The sequence below is a fragment of the Sturnira hondurensis genome, unplaced genomic scaffold, assembly GCF_014824575.4.
Source record: "Sturnira hondurensis isolate 20B ecotype Veracruz unplaced genomic scaffold, ASM1482457v3 Scaffold0000780, whole genome shotgun sequence".
Lineage (NCBI taxonomy): Eukaryota > Metazoa > Chordata > Mammalia > Chiroptera > Phyllostomidae > Sturnira > Sturnira hondurensis.
In genome coordinates, this window is record NW_028073411.1 from 18,075,572 (window position 1) to 18,090,943 (window position 15,372).

General features: G+C 51.5%; 1 protein-coding gene and 1 long non-coding RNA gene across 3 annotated transcripts in view; one reads left to right on the plus strand and one right to left on the minus strand.

The window, feature by feature from the left end:
* FAM193A (family with sequence similarity 193 member A) overlaps positions 1 to 3,111 on the minus strand; it is a 126,195-nt gene extending 123,084 nt beyond the window's left edge. For both annotated transcript variants that reach the window (XM_037046869.1, XM_037046862.1), the window contains exon 1: positions 2,595 to 3,111. In XM_037046869.1, the coding sequence (XP_036902764.1) occupies positions 2,595 to 2,825 (231 nt within the window). In that variant the 5' untranslated portion in view covers positions 2,826 to 3,111. The remainder of the gene's footprint in view (positions 1 to 2,594) is intronic.
* Positions 3,112 to 3,172: 61 nt separating this feature from the next.
* Positions 3,173 to 12,435, plus strand: LOC118987632 (uncharacterized). The gene is made up of 3 exons (XR_005066614.1): positions 3,173 to 3,996; positions 11,991 to 12,118; positions 12,221 to 12,435. It is a non-coding gene; the product is annotated as an uncharacterized LOC118987632 (long non-coding RNA).
* Positions 12,436 to 15,372: the final 2,937 nt, after the last annotated feature.

The window sequence follows — 15,372 nt, forward strand, 5'->3', positions numbered from 1 at the left end:
GAAAGGCCTCAAGTGCTCCCCAAAGTGGCCCAAGACCCACAGTCACACCACCTAACCACAGGGTGTACTGTTGGATGGCTTTTAAACATCACCATTATGTCCTCGCCACCTTTTCAGTGGTGAAAAATGACCTATGTCATTACAAATGCCCCATACACCACGACAGGTTTCTCTGGCTTCAAAACTTGAATACTGCTCTTTGAAAATGTACTTCAATCCCTACCCCAAATGGCTTCCTTTCATAAATCTCTAACAGCATTACAAAAAGAGCCCTAAATTCCTATCTGAGCCCTCCCTGAGTATAAATTATACATAATTTGATATTTCAACAGCTAGTGACAAATCAATTTCCATAATAAATTATGACTTTTGTAAATAATGTATGTATTACTTAATTCAGTACACCTGTTCAGAAAACAACTCTGATGGTCTAAATACTTTCTTTTGATATATAATATCTATATGCTTAACTGTTAAAAGGTAAAAATAACCAAAAGTAGTTTTACTTGAAAAAGAAAAAATTTTGGTAATAGCAGGTTGTAAAAGGACCATTCACCTTTCCGTCCCTTAAGTACTGTTCATTACAGAAAAGTCTTCCGTGCAAGTGTTCAAGCCACATGCAAAAAGGAAAACAGAAGGCCTTCGAGATCTCCACCGCCAAACATCCTGATGTGTGCCCTGCGGACTTGCCCATGCAAACACACATACAGATATTTCACAAAGATGGGTCCATAAACTTTTCTATTTTGCAAGCTTCTTCCTTCCCTTAGTAAGCATGAGCATTATAAAAATCACATTTAAAATAGAAATGCAAAGTAAGAAGATACAATCACGGTCCCCTGCGCCTACCAACCTTTCATTTGGGGGCCAGCCTTCGCCACCAGTGGGAGCAGACCACCCGGCGGGGCTGCGGGCACAGGCCTTGTCCCAGGCCTTGTCCCAGATTTCCGGCTGTGCTTTTCAACCCCTGCCCTGGTCCCCATCCCACGGGCGGGGAGAGCTTGGTCAGCATCACCCTGCAGCAGAGTCCCTACTAAAGCCCCAGCACCCACCCTGCCCTCGCTGGTTTGGCTCTTAATGATTACCAAGGGGCTGAGCTGCACATCACTTGGACCGAGGCAGCAGAGGCTGACACCTGTCTGAGGGCACAGAGCCTACCAATCTGTGTCCCCAAGCTTTACGTACCAGTGTTCTCTTTGGGCCCAAGACTCTATGAGCTCTGTTATGTCTCCCTACTCAGGCCACTGCCCTCATTTCCCTGCCTCTGCACCTGCCTTGAGAGGACTGGTCTGGAACCTAACCAGTCCCTAATGAGTCAAGGGGACCGCTTAGCAACCTGCCCCGGTGACCTGTATGCAGTGAGGAGCAGGAACCCCAGAATCACAAGACCACACAGACCACCTCAGCCAAGGGAGTCGATTAAAGCTGAAATGACAACATGGAAGACTAGGATAAAGACTTCTGTTGCACCGCCAGCCAGCTTTCTACTCAATCAGTGGAGATGGGTCTATCATGTCTGGCAACACGCTTATGTAAAGGATTCCCACCGGCAGACCTCCTCCCCTCCCCCAGCAGCAATCCAAACACGGGATCCCAGCGGAAGCCTCATCCTTGATCCCAAGAACGACCCTTCTTTTGCTCTACAGGGTACAAACAAGGACAACTTTGGGAAAACGGAAGGCCCAAGGATACTCAACAAATGTGAGGATGTCACCTAAAAACAGTGAACAGCTGCGCTGATCACACTGCAGAGGACGTCTGTACGTGAACCGGCGACCGCAGCTCGCCTCCGCGGCAGGGTCACAGCCGGGCCACATGCATTGGTCTCTGGTCCGCTCGCACTACCGCCGCTCCTGCACGAAATCGTGAATCTTTCGTAAACCAATTTCTGTCTCACCATTTGGCACACAAACACGACTGATGAAGCTTCTTCATGGCAAATGTTGTCTAAAGAACTTAACCGTTCTAGCAACGCTGAACAAAAGTCCACGGTGTTTCAGGAGCCCACTGCACGCCTGGCCCGGAGCTGTGCCTTTTTAAGCGCTGTGGCCGAGGAGAGGCAGCGTCCACGGCGGGGAGGTGCACTCGCAATGCGCCTTCTTGAACAGAAGAAAGTCACTTTCCGAGTCCTTAACTTCCAACACTAAATATCAGTCGTCAGGAAGACCAACGACCCTAAAAAGCTCTGAAACCCAAGGGATCAAGGGCCCGGGCTGCCGCCTCGGGAAGACTGTCAGGTGGCTTTCAAATGCCCACTCCAGGGAAGACAACTTCCCCAGGCGCTTCGCAGCGACCGTCGCAGGCGCCAGAAAGTGGGCCCAGCGACATGGCCCCGCCAGCAGCGACCGCAATAGAAAAGACCCGCTTGTCACCTGACTCGAATTATTCTGGAACTGCACGCGAGTCATTTCCAGGACGAGCCCCGCGCGCGCCGAGATGGCACCACCCCCGGGGCCGTGACAGCCGCGCGCAGGTGGGCAGAGCCGCGGCGCCTCGCCCGGAAGATGCCGGGTTCTCGGGAAGCCTGTCACGAGCCGCCGCCCGGCCCCGCGCCGCCGCCCGTTACCCGCGCCCTCCCCGCCCCCGCCGCTTACCTCGAAGTAGCCTCCGGGGGCGGCGCCGCCCGCACCCGTGCCGAGGGGCCCGTTGGCCGCCGTGGTTGTGCCGCCCGCGGCCGCCAGGCCCGTGGCCTGGGAGCCGCGCAGCGCCGCTGCCGGGCCGGCCTTGCCGCCGCTCGCGCCGCCGTGGCCCCCACCCGAGCCGCCGCCGCCTCCCCGCTTATTCTTCCGGCGCTTGGCCCCGCGCTTGGCGTCGGCCGGGCTCATGGCGGGCGGCGAGCGGGGAGGGCGGGGAGCCTGAGGCGGCGGCGGGGCGCTCCGGCCGACCGAGGGCGGGGGGCGCTGCGCGGAGTCGACTCCGGGCGGGCGGGGAGGGCCGGGCAGGCGGGAGCTGTCGGGAGGCCGCGGGGCGGGAGGAATAGCGAGTCCGCTGGGCCCGGCGCCGCCGCTGACCAGAGTTAGAGTCCAATATGGCGGACACAAGGGGAAAGGGATCCCAGTTTACGTCGGGGGAGGGGGAAGGAGCGGCGGGGAGGGGGAGGGGTGTGGGCGCCCTCCCCCTCCCGCCTTACTCCGCCCTCCAGAGCGCCGCGGCCCCTCGACCTTGCCCGCCCCTTCCCGCCGTTAACTTGCACCGGCGAGCAAGGCACGCCGGAAGTTGAAGTCCCTGCGCCAGCGCCGTCGCCGGCAGCGCCTGGCAGAAGGACCACGACTCCCGGCAGGCCATGCGCGTCTCAGAGCGCGGAAGCCGCGAGAGGCCGAAACCAGGGGGCTGGGTGCGAAAGTAACGTCACCCCCGCGTTCCGGGTCTCAGCCCCGCCCGCGCCATGAGGCCTTCTGGGAGTTGTAGTTGGGCGGAGGGGTCGGAATCGCGCGAGGCCGGGTCCCCAGCGATGAGAGAACTGCAAGACTGAAGCAGAGGAGGTGCACCTCTCTGACAGACGTCAAGACTCTCCCACGCCTTGCACCTGGTCGACGCGGGGCTGCAGGCCGGCGGGGTCCCGGGATGCTGCAGGATGACAACCCCGGCTCTGTCCTGCCGGGAATGGCCTGGTGACCTTGGGCCGGCCCCCAGTGCAGGTGACTCCATGGGGACGAGAGTGGCCGTGCTCGCAGACTTGGTGGGATCCAGAGGGCGCCAGGAAAGCACTCCGCCCGGCCGAGCTCGGAGCTCCTGCCCCAAGAGGCCTCGTCCACCGTGCGCGGCTGCTGCACAGGCCGCCTTTGGGTTAGAACCGCGGGCGCCCTTCCCGAGCTGGGCCCTTCCCGAGCTGGGCCCTGCCTGCAGCCCGCTCCGCCGCGCCCTGTGCACCGGATGCCTGGCGACCCTGCAGGGTTCCTCAACCTTGCATTCACCCACCGCTTAGACCGAGCCCTGCCAGACGCTTGGGCCTCCAGCGCCCTCTGCCTGGATCTTGCCCACTACCACAAGCCCCAGGTATAGCTCTGCCCTTAGACCAGGGTGGGGCCTTGCCTGGGCCCTACACTCTACAGGGCCCCACTTATCCAAACACCAAGACGCATTTTCCCTTCCTTGGTTCTGGGAGTAGTCACAGGCCAGAGAGGCAGTGGAGCTTGGCACCGGGTGTTGGTGGGAGGGCCTGTATCTGCACCCTTTCCAGGGCCCTATAACTGTTAGCTCTGGGCCTCTCAGCCTCACGGCCTCACCCTCGATCCAGCTGCAACCACAGCCCTTTACCCTCCGACCCATCCTTCCTGCCACAACCACAATGAGCTAATACATATATCCTGCCTGGCAATCTTCCTTTGGCAGCCCCCTAGGTGAACGATGTCTTGGACTGTCCCCCACCCCACAGGCTAGGTCAGACAGTCCCTGCTCCCACAGCCCCCAAGATGTCCCTTGTCATAGTACCTGGACATGGGATTGGGGTTCTGGGTGTTCAGCCATATCCCTAGAGAAGAGAAGTCTCAGGGGACAAGGGGAGGAGGCCATGCCTCCTGCACCTGGGAACCCCAGCTCCTGCCAAGCAAGGACTGGGCATACACCAATCCAGTATTTGCTGGGTGAATGAATGACGTATGAGTGACCGTTTGTCAAGCCACCATACACCAGCCACCCTGCCTGCAGCTATAGCCCTTCATCTGATCGACACAACTACTCAGGATGAGCACCACTGGCCCGTTTATGGGTGAGAAACTGAAGTTCATATATGTTAAGGGATTTGCCCAAAGTTACCCCAATAATCAACAGCAGAGCCCAGGTTACAAGGCAGAAGTGGCTCAAGTGTGATACAGTTAAGAGTCCCTCTGGGGACAGGGGAAGACTGCCTGGGGAGGTGAGCTGAGCCAGCGCCAGTCACTCTCAAGCAAAAGACTTCTAGTGAGGCGAAACCTGGAGCAGGGAGGAGCTCAGCCTGTCCCAGGCCCCAACGCAAGCCACCAGGGCTGGAGCAAGGGAGAAGTGGCAAAAGCCCGGCTCCCACCAGGTGGCGGGTTTGTTTTGAATGCAGCCTGGAGCTGTGGAGGGTTTTGAACAGGGTGTGTCATGGCAGGAAGCGCATCTATATTTTTAAGTTCCTCAGTGTTTTATGGTATCTGATAGCAACTTTTTTTATTGGATGTACATTTTTTAAAGAACTCTGGCTGTTGGGTCAAGAATGGATGTCAGGCCCTGGCTAGTGTAGCTCAGTGGATTGAGTGTGGGCCTGCGAACCTCACGATCCCGGTTCGATTCCCAGTCAGGGCACACGCCTGGGATGCAGGCCAGTTCCCAGCACGGGACCCATGAGAAGCAACCATACATTGACATTCTCTCTCCCTCTCTCCTTCCCTTCCCCTCTAAAAATAAATAAATAAAATCTTAAAAAAAAAAAAAGAATGGATGTCAGAGAGGCAAACTTGGTGGCCAGGACACTCGGGACAGCCTCGTAGGCGTTGGGGACAGTATCCCTGGGAGACAGGTGAAGCAAAGCCAGAAAGCAGTGGTTCTCAGCCTTTGTTTTCCACTATCTCCCCCTAAGGAACACTAAGAAATTCAGATGGAAAAAAGTACTAAATAAGAGTTCATCTGGTGCCATTGAACTTTGGAGGTTACAAACCATTGTAATGTCTAAGGTTCATTTCTTCCCCTAAGATGATTTCAACCCGCTGGAGGTCAGTATTCTTGAGAAATACAACCCCGGTGATACACGCATATGGAAGGAGAGGTTGTGACGGAGACCGAATCATTGTAAGGCACTGGCTCCCACAGTCATGGAGCCTGACAAGTCCGAATACTTGCTGTTGGCAAGCTAGAGACTCAGGGAGCCAACGGTGTGGGTCCAGCCCAAACCCGCCAGCTTCGAGACCCAGGAAGAGCTGATGTGCCAGTTTGAGTCCAGAGGTGGGAGATGGACACAAGGGGCTATCTGCAGTTCAGGAGCACTGAGGCTGGGAGCTCCCTCTTTTCTATTCGGGCCCCTCTGTTCAATAAGGCCTTCAACTGATGGGGTGAGGCCCACCCACACAGAGGAGCGCCATCTGCTGTTCCAAGTCTGTTGATGCAAAGGTTAACCTCATCCAGAAACACCGTCACTGACACATCTAGGAAGTCTGACTCGGTGTCCAGGTGCCCTAGGGCCCAGTCAGCCTGACACAGAAGTAGCCCTCACAAGGGAGAATGCAGGACCGCAGGGCGAGGCTGAAAAGACTGTTCGCTCTGAGAAGAGCCCAGACTGGCAGGAGGGCAAGTGTCCTGGGAGGTGCGGCCCTGGGCCTGAGAGGGTCCTGGCCTGGAGGTGGCCACTCAGACGCCCTGGTGACCCTGGAGGGCTCTTGGAACCAACTGGCAGGAAGAGGTGGCATATGTTGGATATTTCTGTAAAAGTGAAGTTTTATTGATAAGGGCACACAGCTGAGTTGCAGGTTCAGTCCCCAGTTGGGGCACCTACAAGGGGCAACCAACCGATCGGTGTTTCTCTCTCACATTGATGTTTCTCTGCCCCTCTCTCTCCCTTCCTCCTCTGAAATCAATAAACATGTCCTCGGGTGAGTATAAAAAATAAAATATAGCCGAAGTTGTAAAAGAAACCCAACAGAAGGGTTGCAAAACAAAAGGGAATTATCCAGAGAGTAGAACAAAATGACATAGAACAGGAGAGAAAAGGGAGAAAAAATATTTTTTAAATTAAAAACACAAGAACTGATGGGGGAGGGTTTATAAGAGGGCTGAATAATAATGCAAAAATACAATTAGAGATTAAATTTTAAAAAATGAACTGAAGGAAGAACCAGGCCAGATTGGAATAGGACAAGGGAGTGCTGTGAGGAAAAATAATAGGTGACATGTGAGGTCACTTGACACCCGAAACTGAGCTGCAAGGACAGATAAACGGCGGGCACAGCAACCTGACAGGGGGATGGTGCGGTGTCTTGATGGCCACATGGTCACTGACCTCAGGGCAACAGCTACCCATCTGGATTATGAGAAATGAGCTAAGGAAGCTGAGAGCTGTGAGAGACAACCAAGGGCTCCAGTTTCCAGGGGGCCTCCCAGTCCCGGGGCCGGGGCTGGGGAGTGAGGTCTGGGGCTAGAGACAAAGCAGTGGAGACGTTGGTCCGGAGCTGGGCTCCCGAGCGAGATGGGGATGAGTCACTGAGTCTGACAGTCTCTCCCGCGGGTCCCTGCCAAATTCTCTCACACGGCAGGCGGGGAACTGGAAAAACCCTGGAAAGCAGAGTGGAGGTGCCAGCAGTTTTATGGGGCTGAGATGGCGAGGGCTACAGACCAGGACTAACCAGCGGGAGGCGCTCTGCAGCTCCGCGGGAAGCCCTTAGCGGGACCCTACAGGCGGAGGGAACCACCGTTGGGCCTCTCCGCGGGGCAGCGCAGCCGCGCACAGCTCACACCTGTTGGGGTGGTGGGGACGGCCCCCTGCGTTATTTGCCCAGCGTTGGCGGATAGTGCCTATGGCTGCTCCAATTTTTTACCCACAAGTTCCGCCTTTCATTAAAAATTTCTTGGCAGGGGCAGGGCTGGGAATACAAGAAAGAAAACTGTACTTGAACAAGAGTTAAACTAAAAGAAATAATAAAAAAATTTCTAGGTGTATCAAGGCACAGGGCCTTTTGACTGAAAATAAAAAAACCCACAGATGACAAAAACAAACCCATAGGTGAGTCACACTTGTAGTAGGCAAAGACTGTTCAAGAAACAGGAAAAGTGTAAATAGAGATGCAAGTACAGAGAATTTCACCTGAAAATTAAGATCTATAAGAAAATTTACTTGACGGGAGTGAGGGGGGAGACAAGGGGAAAAGGTACAGAGAACAAGTAGCATAAATGGTAGGTAGAAAATAGACAGGGGGAGGGTAAGAATAGTGTAGGAAATGGAAACGCCAAAGAACTAATATGTAAGACCCATGGACATGAGCTAAACGGGCGGTGGGGGGGGGGGTATTCAGGGCAGAGGGGAATTAAAGAGGGGGGGAAATGTGACAATGGTAATAGCATAATCAATAAAATATATTTAATATAAAGAAGAAAGAAAATTTACTTGAGTCCTAGCTGGTGTGGCACAGTGGACTGAGGGCCAGCCAGCAAATCAAAGGGTCGCCAGTTGATTCCCAGTCAGGACGCAAGCCTGGGTTGGGGGCTGGGTCCCCAGCAGCGGGTGTGGGAAAAGCCCCCGTCGATGTATCTCTCACATGTCCACATTTCTTCCCCTCTCTTTCTCCCTTCTTTTCTCTCTCTGAAGATGAACTTAAAAAAGAAAATTTACTAGAACTGAAAAATAACTAAAATTAACCACATTGATGTTCCTCTCCCTCTCTCCCCTTCCCCTCTTTCTAAATATCAATAAATAGTAAATAAAGTTCTTTGGGCAAAAGAAAAATTATTCCAGATAGAAGTAAAGAAAGGCATAAAGACTAAATATATGTAAATGGAATACGTCTTGAATTTTATATATGAAATTTTATACATATTATGTATAGATAATAAATAACACAATACTATTGTCCTTTTCCATTTAGACTGTGGTAAAACATATAATACAAAATTTACCATTTTTCAAGTCTTGTTTTAAAAGAATTTTATTTCTTTATGTGTAGACAGAGGGGAAGGGAGGGAGAAAGAGAGGGAGAGAAACATCAGTGTGTGGCTGCCTCTCACGTTCCCTGAACCAAGGAACTTGGCCTGCAACTGAGGCATGTGTCCTGACTGGGAATCGAACCAGCGACTCTCTGCATTGCAGTCTGGCTCTCAGTCCACTGAGCCCCACCAGCCAGGGCCCATTTTCATCCATTTCAGGTGTACAATTAAATGACACTAGCTACATTCACCACGTTGTACCACCGTCAGTCACCACTCTCCACTACCAGGACACTTCATCATCCCAAACAGAAACTCTGTCCCCATTCAACACCGCCACCCGCGCTCTCCCCCACGGCCCCGAGGAACCTCCACGCTACTGCCTGTCTCCGTGGGTTTGCCCTTCTACGTGTCTCCCACATGTGGGACCGTACAGTGTTTGTGCTACAGGGTCCGGCACAAATAACGCCCCCATTTTTAATTATAAACTCACTGCAAAATCGCAAGCATGTCATTCTGTAACACAACACTGTCACACTCAAGCACACCACATGACGTTTTAGGTGCAATGTTCAACTTAAAACTACAAGTTATTACTCTGCTATGATCACCCTCCTAAACACACTCAAGCAGGCTTTCTGCTGCGCCCTGCATTGTGTCTAAGTAAAACATTTCACTCAGCCCCATGTTATCAAGCTTCCCCCAGGTTGTGTGTATCACAATTTCGTCCTCTTTTAAAGTTGAACCTTACACTCTCCATCCTACATAGCACGTCTTTCTCCATTCACGCACCCGCACACATCTGGGCGGGTTGTACCTTCTGGCTATTGTGAATCATGTCGCCGCCGTGAGCAGTGGGGTGAGACTACCTGTTTGAGTTCCCACTTGCGGTTCTTTGGAGACCACGCCCCGAGGGGAATTTACTGGATCGTGTGGTAGCTCCATACTTAACTTTCCGAGGAAGCACCAAGCTGCCTTCCGGGGCGTCCCCACCATTTTCTTCCCATGCTGCCAGTGCACGAGGGTTGCAGCTCCTGAGCGTCCCTGGCGTCCCTGCCGAGGCCGACTGTCTGTGCTTTCGGTTCAGCCTTCCTAACGTGTGTGAAGAGGCACCTCTTTGTGGTCCTGATTTGCACTCAGGACTAATGAGGCCGAGTTCCTTTCCTGCGCCCATTGGCCACTTGTATATCTTCTTTGGAGGAGTGTCTATTTCAGTCCTTTGCCAAGTTTTAAATTGAGGTGTGATGGCTTTGTTCTTGTTGAACTTTAGAGGTACATTATATATTGGTTACTAGTCCCTTATCAGAGGGAGGGAGCTTGCAAGTATTGTCTCCTCTTCTGTGGGTTGTCTTCTCCCGGTCTTGACAGTGACCTTGGGTGCCCAAATTTTTCATTGCAATGAGGTCGAATTTAACTTTTCTTTTTTGCTTGTTTTTAGTGTCATATTTAAGAAAACACTGTTACATCCAAGGTCAAGGATAATTGCCTGTTTTCTTCTAAGAATTTTATAGTTTTAACTCTTAAATCTAGGCGTTTGATCCATTTTGTGTTAATTTTTGCATATGGTTTAAAGACCCAGCTTCATTCTTATACTTGTGAGGATCCAATTCTCCAAGCACCGCTTGGTGAAGAGACCTCTCTCTCTCCACGGAGTGTTTTAAAACCTTCTCAGAAATCATTTGGCCACGGAGAGGGTGTAACCCTGGACCGTGCCCTCGTTCCCTTGGTCTGAAGGCCTGTCCCCTGGCTGCCCCCACGCTGCTTTGATTTCTGCACCTCTGCAAGAAGTTTCAAAGCCAGGAAGCGCGTCTTCCAACTTGGTTCTTTTCAAGACTGCTTCAGCTACCCTGGTCCCTGCAACTCCGAAGTTGCGGGCGGGTTTGCTGTTTCTGTAAACACTGCCACTGGGGCTCCGTAGGGATCGCGTTGAACCTCTATCTTTTCAACAGCATTGTCTTCCCACTCACAAATATGGGGCGTCTTGTACTTATTTAGGTTTGTTTCTCTCAGCGATATTCTTTAGCAATGTTTCTCTCACCATGTGTCAGAGCACAAATTTTGTACCTACTTGGTTAACTTTATTCCTGTTTATTATTGTTTCAAGAATAATGGAATTGGAATTTCATTATTGAACATGAAATTTTCCCTTAATTTCCTTTTCCAGTTACTCGTTGATAGTGTAGTTTGTGAGTTTGGATCCTGCGACTTGGCTGAACTTGCAAGCTCTAACAGTCGTTATGTATGTTTGTGGATTCTCGACGGTTTTTACTTACAAGATCATGTCTTCTACAAACATGCACTCTCTTTCCTTTTACATTTGGATGCCCCCTCTTCTTCTTGCATCACTTCTCTGGTTAAAATCCCAGATGAACGAGGGTGAGTAGAGGTGGTAACTAACCGTGGGCAGGCACCCTCGTCCTGCTCCTGTCTTAGGGGAACAGCTTTCCTTCTTCCGCCACTGAACCCGCTGGCTACCGCTACCCCTACGCGGCCTTTGTGACGTCCTTCCTGGTCTGTTCAGTGTTTTTACCACGAAATGCTGTAGAGTTTTGTCAAATGCTTTTTCTGCACCTGGCAAGATGATCTTATGGGTTGTACTGCACCGCTTCCCAGAGGTGGGGCACTCTTGCACTCCCGGGAGAAACCCTGGATGGAGCGCAGTCCTTCCAGGGGGCTGCTGAATTTGGGGACCAGCGCTGCACCGAGGACTTCTGTGTCAGCGTTCACGAGAGGGATTACTCTGCAAAGCCCTTTTCCTGTAGCTGACTTCACGTGGCTTTGGGGTCAGGAAGATACTGACCTCACCGAGTGAGCCAGGAAGTGTCCTCCTGCTCCCCTGAGGCCACCTGATCCTTGCCTGTTGGGTGGTGCTGACGGGGTCTTGAATGCTGTTTGAATGTCACTTCTTAAAGGTCTGCCCCTTCCCTGTTCTGGACTCCGGTTTGGGAGTTTGCCCATCTCACCTGGGTTTATCGAATCGGTGGGCGAACAGCTAGGGAGGCATTCACAGCAGTCTTCTTACCTGTAAAGCTCAGTCACGGCCTCTTTCATTGCTGACTTGGAAGGTTTTACTTACTTCTAGAGAGGGCAAGGGGGAAGGAGAAACACCGATGTGTGAGAGCAACACGGATTGGTTGCCTCTCAGACGCCCCCAGTCAGGGACTGGACCCGTAACCCCAGCATGTGCCCAGACCAGGAGCTGAACCAGTGACCATGCGGTGTACGGGGCAGCGCCCACCCAAGCCACCCCAGTGACACGACTCTTCCCTCTCATTCTTGGTCAGTTTAGCTAAAGGTTTGTCCATTTTGTTGATCACTTGTCCTTACTTGTCTCTAAAATAGTTGTGTATTCTGTTTCATTTACCCGTTTTACTCTTTATTATTGTTTGTTTTTCTGCCAGCTCTGGGTCTGGTTTGCTCTTCTTAGTTCCTTAAGGTGCACAACCACAAGACCGACTCAATCTATGTCACTGTAGATCTCTTCGACTACAGTAACCCAGGCTCTGACTTCTTGCATCCATTCATTTAGGTATGTCCTCATTTTCTTTCTTCTCAAGGTGATTTCCTTTGTGATTTCTTCCTTGATCCATTGTGTGTTTAAAAGTGTGTTAATGTCCACGTGTTTTTTTAGTTTCCCTGAATGTTCAGACCCTGCACCCCAGTCATGCCCTCCAGCCATGTGAGCAAAACTGCACCAGAAGAGACACACACAGGGTCTTCTGCTGGCTGTTAACAGCCAGCAACTTAACTGAAAGAATGGACTAACCAAAGCACGCTCTTCTGAATGCTACACAGCAAGAAAGATGGGCAAGTCATGCAACGTGAACCAATCTCACAAACATTCAGCAAAAGCCACTTCTCTCCAAAATAGACACATTCAATGATCCTACCCATTTAAAGTCCAAAGAACAGCCCAAATTAAATTATGTCATTCAGACTCTATGTTCTGCTAATTAAACTCTACTTATAGTAGGAGCTATTTCCATACAAGTCAGATTAGCGATCACCTTCGGGGAGAAGCGGAGCGTACCCACAGGAGTGAGGAGGGGCTCCCGAGGTGCTGGCAGTGCTGTTTCTCGTCACAGCGGGCTGTCGCAGGGCCCTGCTTTAGGGTGACCCAAAACGCTGCGCTTCTGAGGTAACCGAGTGAGCTGCGTGTCTGTGCGCGGTACTTCCCAGTATAAAAGCTAAGTAAGCGATTCTATCGGCTTTGAGTTGGTAACAACCTTAAACACTTAAAAGCAAAGGCGAGTATCTTCTGGAGGAACCCACCTTCAATCCAGGTCTCGAAGAATTTTCAGAGAGTGTACCAAGTTACGTGGACTCACAGTAAGGAGAAAAAAGTTCCTAAACACCCAAAGAAGGAAGTCGTCATGAGTGAGAGACCCCAGCAACGAAGACCTCATACATGAACCCCAGACTCCAGATGCTGAACGTAATGTGTACAGAACACGAAATGGACACACTTCTAACAAACCTGATTAAAAGAGAAGGCATAAAGTAACATTAGTGATAAAAAGATGCTGCAGAGAGCCTTGGCTGGTGTAGCTCAGTGGACGGAGCGCAGGCTGCGAACCATAAGGGTTGTCAGTTCGATTCCCAGCCAGGGCACATGCCTGGGTTGCAGGCCAGTCCCCAGTGGGAGCCACATGAGAGGCAACCACACACTGATGTTTCTCTCCCTCTTTCTCCCTCCTTCCCCTCCCTCTAAAAATAAATAAATAAAATCTTTAAAAAAAGATGCTGCAGAAATCAACTCTATATTAACTACTTCATACCAAAAACTTGCAATGAGATGAAATGTGTGTGTTCCCAGAAACCGTAGCCTAACAAACCTGAGTTTAAAAAATGTAAATAGTTCTAATTTTCTAAAAAATCCAATCAGCACTGTTAAGTCTTTCCTGAATGGAAACAGCATCCCGGAGGTCTTACTGCTGGCCTCCACTAAACATCAAGGCACAAAAAATGTGACTCTGAGGTCTGGAGAGAAGACTCCTCAGTGTCACTGAATGAACAAGCCTCACCTTGAAACCGAAACCTGACAGTGTAAGAAAATGATGTTACTATTACTCATAAACACAGACTTTAAAAAACCATCAACCAAATAACAGCAAAACAAAATAATCAATTTACAGACAAAACATCACGAACAAGCTGGATCTATCCAAGAAATGCAAGGCTGACACACACACCCAATAATGTAAAACGCTGTAACAACTGATTAAAAGGGGGAAATCCTGCCCTGGCTGGTGCAGCTCAGTGGATTGAGCTCGGGCTGCAAACCGGGGTGGGGGGTGTCGCTGGTTCAGTTCCTGGTCAGAGCACATTCCCCGGGTTGAGGGCCAGGTCCCTGGTGGGGGGAGTGCAGGAGGCAGCTTCGCATTGATGTTTCGCTCCCTCTCTTTCTTCCTTTCCCTTCTCTCTAAAAATAAATAAATAAAATCTTTTTTAACAGTGGGGGGGGGAATCCTGTGATGTCTCAAGAGTGGCAGATAAAGAACTTACAAGGTTGAACGTCCATTTGTAACAAAACAGAAGCACACAACCCCCTAACAAGGAAGCGCCCATGCTTGACACTCGTGTTACAAGAACCCACGGTAAACCTGTTTCTTGGTGAAAATGCAGAAACGTGCAGGCCTCTGCCCGCAGCGTTTTGCATATTAATGTCTTGGAGGCAACAGCAGTTCAGTAAGACAAAGAATGGACAGAGAATTAGAGAAGAAAGCCAGACCACTGCAGGTGACAGATGTGGCGGCGGTCAGGTCAGTGTGGAGAACAGAACCTATGTTCTTTCTTTTCCTGAAGGATTTTTACGAGTTTATTTGAGTCAACGCCGACAACAGACATATCAGAGCAACAGCTCAGATGCTCCCAACAGAACCTAGGTTCTTGTCAGAATGAGAATTGGGCACAAACACTGGATACACTATATGCAAAACCTGACATTCTTTAAAAAGACTGTTCTTAAACTTACTAGTTTTAGGAAAAGGAAGGGAGAGAAAAGGCATCCATTTCTAGTTCCACTGTTGACACACTCATTTGTGGGTCGGTTCCCGCCTGCACCCTAACTGGGGATCACAGCCGTGGTGCGGTGGGACGACACTCCCACCAACTGAGCTTCCCAGCCAGGGCAAAACCCAACTTTCTTTATGGCAACAGCATTCACTTTAGTTAAGAAAGACACCGTTTAAGTCAAAAAATTTCAAAAAAGGAACCTAGGTAAGTCCTTCCTCGCCAACCTTGGGGGCCCCAGTCAGTGCCAGCCTGTGGATCTGCAGCTCCTGGTTTCTCCTGGGCGCACCTCTCGTGGGCTGGCCTAGCATAGAGGGCCCCGGCGCCAGGCTTCAGAAGCAGGGCTAAGGGTCCCCAGGGAGCATCTGGTCAGAGGGCCTCCTCCTAGGTCTCCCAGCACTTGGCCCCTCCTTTCCCTCACCCTAACCCTTCGAACCCTGAGCACAGGTCAGCCCTGCTCACAGACGACCCTTCGGTGAACGAGCACCCAGGGCAGCAACGTGACCGTGTCTCTCGCTACCTGCCACAGCCGGGCCCAGTCCCAGCAGCACGTCACACGTTCGCCAAGCACTGACCTGCATTTCATCTCTGACCATCTCCGACGGAGCCCCAGGGTAAGCTCTGCCCTCACCGAGTCCCTGGCCTGTCAGTCACGGTGACACTGCCCACCTGGGCCACTGCTCGGTACACCACACACTCCGGGGCACCAGGCCCACGTGGGGGACAATCTCTGTGTCTGGGGGCGGCGGGGGGCCGCACTGCACCACACTG